General features: G+C 39.0%; 2 protein-coding genes across 2 annotated transcripts; one reads left to right on the forward strand and one right to left on the reverse strand.

Annotated features, from left to right (window-relative positions):
• Nucleotides 1–242: 242 nt before the first annotated feature.
• Nucleotides 243–2,417, reverse strand: LOC103522004 (tight junction protein ZO-1-like; the record flags this gene model as incomplete). Its single annotated transcript, XM_026832415.1, has 5 exons — nt 2,397–2,417; nt 2,257–2,299; nt 1,603–1,775; nt 1,082–1,253; nt 243–462 (listed from the first exon to the last, which is right to left on the reverse strand). Coding segments are annotated over exons 1-5 (629 nt in total), but the record flags the coding sequence as incomplete, so codon positions are not given.
• On the forward strand, nt 2,330–3,982 carry LOC103522005 (the record flags this gene model as incomplete). Its single annotated transcript, XM_008487112.3, has 3 exons — nt 2,330–2,907; nt 3,286–3,483; nt 3,635–3,982. Coding segments are annotated over exons 1-3 (844 nt in total), but the record flags the coding sequence as incomplete, so codon positions are not given.
• Nucleotides 3,983–4,561: the final 579 nt, after the last annotated feature.

Genomic DNA, 4,561 nt, shown 5'->3' on the forward strand with positions numbered 1-4,561 from the left:
CAGGCTAGCTTTACTTATCTTGTTAAACTTACTCTGGTATGCCAGGCTTCTTGTACTTACTTTGGTATGCCAGGCCAGCTTTACCTATCTTGTACTTACTTTGGTATGCCAGGCTAGCTTTACTTATCTTGTTAAACTTACTCTGGTATGCCAGGCTTCTTGTACTTACTTTGGTATGCCAGGCCAGTTTTACCTATCTTGTACTTATTTTGGTGTGCCAGTTTTACCTATCTTGTACTTACTTTGGTATGCCAGCTCTCAGTTCCTTGACATTGGACTTGGTTTCGGCTCGTAGGAAGATCACTATGGGATAGAACTGAGCATAGTTAAGTCTATCGACAGCGTTCGGTGTAATGTCCAACAGACCGTGCCGACCTCTGTCCATCATATCGCGGATAGCACTTAGCCGTATGATACCAGAACACTTCTTGCTGTCCGATTCTTCCATCATGTTCTCCAACTCTGGTGGGGAGAGAAGAGGAAAGGTTTTGTTAATTTTTATGCTGGGTTAATAGAATTGTTGTTATTGTTAATTAGGATAAAAACAAAATTTGATTGGGAGGTGCTCAATCTTAGTGTTCATACTGACAGCAGGATTTCAATTAATTTATTCCAAGTGTTAATTTTAAACCTACTTACCAAATTGAAGTACCAAAAAGTAGTATCACATTCATACGTATTGTGATCGATATGCTGTATTATAGACTGGTATTCATAAGAATATCCCTGGCCAGCTGTACTGAGATTCTGACTCTCATCAGCAAGGAGTATTTCTAATGCAAGCCTCTCACGCTCACACTGTCTGACAGACCGCGGTCTCACTACATTTTAGTGTGTATGGCGGAAAAAGCTTGAGACCTAGGTCTGTCAGGTCGTCTGAGCGTATAACCAAACAGCAGTCCACGTAGACTAACCCATAAGATGAAATTGAACTTACGTGGAGCAGAAAACTTGTCCGGGAAATCCTTGAGTAGTTTATCCCTAGCTAGATCTGCAACTGGTCCGAATAGTACCACGGAACATAGGAATCGACCTTTTATTAATAATATTTTCCCAATTGCAACTCCTCCATTAAACTTACGTGGAGCAGAAAACTTGTCCGGGAAATCCTTGAGTAGTTTATCCCTAGCTAGATCTGCAACTGGTCCGAATAGTACCACGGGTCTAATGAACCCTGGGTGGCGTAGACTGACTCGCTCGTATGCTGGGAACTTGCTGATGGAGTCTCCAAACACCACGTCATCCCAGTGATCCTGTGAATATAACCATAATTGAGTTTTAATATATTTTATTTAATGTAACTTAAAACATCGTCTTTCTTTTGTTCCTATATAAGTACCCATTGGTACTTTTCAGGAACGATTTTCTTCTGTATGTTATTTCATTAGAATACCTTTTTTTTTTAAAGATGAGTGTTTCACTCCCGTTTTTATTTCGTGACAATGAAACAACTGCTACATTAGACCTTCTGCAATGCAAGGAAGCGCGTTACCGCGCTGGGCTTTCAAGCTTATAAGGCCAACTGAAAGTGTTTAATTTCCATTGGTTGAAATTAGGGTTAGGTAGCGCACAAAAAAGGTCGTTAAAAGATAAACCTCGTACCTTGCTTAGAGATTTGGACCGCCGATGACTATTTCTTCGCCGCTTGAAGAAAGATCCTCTGGATTCGGAAGCCGACAATTCCTTCTTAGTGGCATTGAACTGAGCGGTGGCTAATTCTTCTGCCCGAGCCTTGTTCGGAATGATACCCTTCTGTACCTCCTGGTTATTACGACCTGGGGGAGAAATAATAATGTAATAATGTTTCTACTGCTCGCATAGGACTGGAAAGTCCATTTACTCCAGCAGTAGGCTACTACTATTACTGTGGTCAAATTTTATTGAGGATAAAATTCCATACCTCGGCTAGTATTGAACCAACGCCCTCCTGTTTACCAGGCGAGCGTCTTTACCACTACACCACCGAGGTAGGTGGAAATCCTTTGGAGTGAAAGGGAAAGGCAAACTCTACCACCTAACTAATGAAATTGTATTGTATTTGGCGATATTTTTCGCCCCCTCAAAAACATGAAATTTAGACATTCTTAAATTGAAGGGAGGGGAAAAAAATCATGAATTCCGAATCTTACAAAAAATTAGTGAGTGTTTCATCGCCGTTTCTAATGTCTTATTCACCTCTTTATTTGAGCTGAGATGCAGTTGTGAGCTGTATTTAAAGGCAGAAGAATTTCACAAGATTTTAAAAGCTTGACGTACCTATCCTAAACACTTGCCACGATCCCACTACGAATCTTAATTCCTTCAACCTTATCTCAATTTCAACTTGGCTATGTTTTCTACTCAAATAAATGTAATATTTTCGGACTGGTTCAACACTTCAGCCAGTTCGATTGGACATTCAAAGATTCATTCTCCATCTGAATTTGATTTTGAATCGTGAAATAAAATTTGCTCTCATTTTGCATCTGATTTGTCTTCTAAATATTATAAATGGCGACGAGAATAAAAGATCATTTTCAATTTCACACTTCTTATTGTTGAAAATACCAAAATTATTCGTATGTTGTTTTCTGCTGTATACGCTCACCGAATTCGTTGACGGACTCCAGATGTCGGGGACCTTTGGTTCGATTCCTGTCTTTGACCATAACAATGATTGGCTTGTCTACAAAGAAGTGGTGGACATGTTCATGTTGGCAAACAGGATTGAGGAGAGCCGTAGAGTCCCTATTCTCCTATCTGCTATTGGCGAGAAAACTGTTCAAGTTTTGCGCCAGCTTTGCGATCCGGAAAGTCCGTCCTGTAAGTCTTACGTTGAACTGTGCGAGATCCTGCGACTTCACTTCGCCCCTCGTGTTTCCATTTACAGGAAAAGGATTGAGTTTTATGATTTAAAACAACTACCTGGTGAGTCTATTAACCAATGGTATTTGCGAATTAAAAAGCTGGCAATGGTATGCAATTTTGGTAACCAATTGGAAAACGTCCTAAAAGACAAGTTAGTTACAGGGTTACAGCAAGGTAAAATACTCGATGAGCTCTGTGAAAAGGGTCTTACTTTAACCTTGCCAGATACCTTGGAGACGGCGCTTAATAAAGAAGCCAGTCAATGTACTCTTCCTGTAGGAAATATGTCCAATGTTCTGGCGGTGAACCCAGTATCTCATTCTACGAGTCCATTATCCAATTTGACCAAGTTGAAATGTTACGCGTGCGGAGAGACAAATCACAATTTTCGTACATGCAAATTTAAGAAATTTTCTTGCAAATTCTGTTTGAATAAAGGTCACATTACCAATGCCTGTCCTGCGAAGTTGAATGGGAAGTCAGTGGCGAAGAAGATTCATCAAGTGGATGCAATTGGTGACCCTGCCTGTTCTCATCATGATGATACCGATATTTCTAATATTTATACTTTGCAGGATAGTGATTCTTCGAATGTTAATTTCGTCAGTCCAGTCTATTTGACAGTACCTGTAGAAGGTAACTCTATCGATTTTCATGGATGCAATTGGTGACCCTGCCTGTTCTCATCATGATGATACCGATATTTCTAACATTTACACTTTCCAGGATAGTGATTCTTTGAATGTTAATTTCGTCAGTCCAGTCTATTTGACAGTACCTGTAGAAGGTAACTCTATCGATTTTCTAATTGATACTGGCAGCCCCGTCACGGTTTTGCCAAGGAGTATTTTAGATAACTACCCAAATTTGTCCAAGTTACGTTTATACCCTACACATACCACTTTCCGTAATTACAATGGAGGTGCTATCATTCCTGAAGGTATTTTGAAAGCTAGGGTAAAACTTAACAATCAGGACAAGATTTTGGAACTTTATATTGTTCCTCAGGGCCAGTCTATTCTTGGCAGGGGTTGGATTAAAGAGTTGAATATCTCTATTGACAGTTTTTTTATCCATAGTTTATCTGAAGAAGACATTATGAAAGAATACCCCGAAGTTTTTTCCGATACGTTGGGTTGTTATAATAAGAAGAAGTTCACATTATATTTACAATCAAATAGAACAGAATGGAATAGAATATAATTAAATGAAATATAGATAATGGAGAAAAATTGATAGGATAAAAAGTAAAAATGAAGGGAATAGAATAAAATGGAACTTTAAATATTGGAAGCCAGTTAATTGGAATATAATAAAAAATTAAAAGTAACCGAGTAGTGAATCACATTAAATATTTAAAATACCCTCTTTTCTTTCAACTGCAATAACGTAAAATACCTGGCTTACTTTGGCCAAATAGTAAATTTATATCTAGTTCTTTGACTTCTTTGCTTTCGTCGTAAATTTATCGATAAAGGACATCAAGTTTACCTAACAATATCGCTCTAATACCGTTCAAATTTCCGACATCTCCTAAAAATGGGTACCTACATATGTATTATCAGTATCATGTTGGCACACTTACCTTGAGTATTTTATCCCCAGGTTGAAGTCCCTGTAGTGACGCCGGACTCCCTGGCTGAACTGCCGTCACGAAGATGCCCACCTTATTGCCTCCTGTCAGTCGAATACCCACACTGCCTTCCTTTTGAAA

This window comes from Diaphorina citri, unplaced genomic scaffold, assembly GCF_000475195.1.
Source record: "Diaphorina citri unplaced genomic scaffold, Diaci psyllid genome assembly version 1.1 scaffold6542, whole genome shotgun sequence".
Classification (NCBI taxonomy): Eukaryota; Metazoa; Arthropoda; class Insecta; order Hemiptera; family Psyllidae; genus Diaphorina; species Diaphorina citri.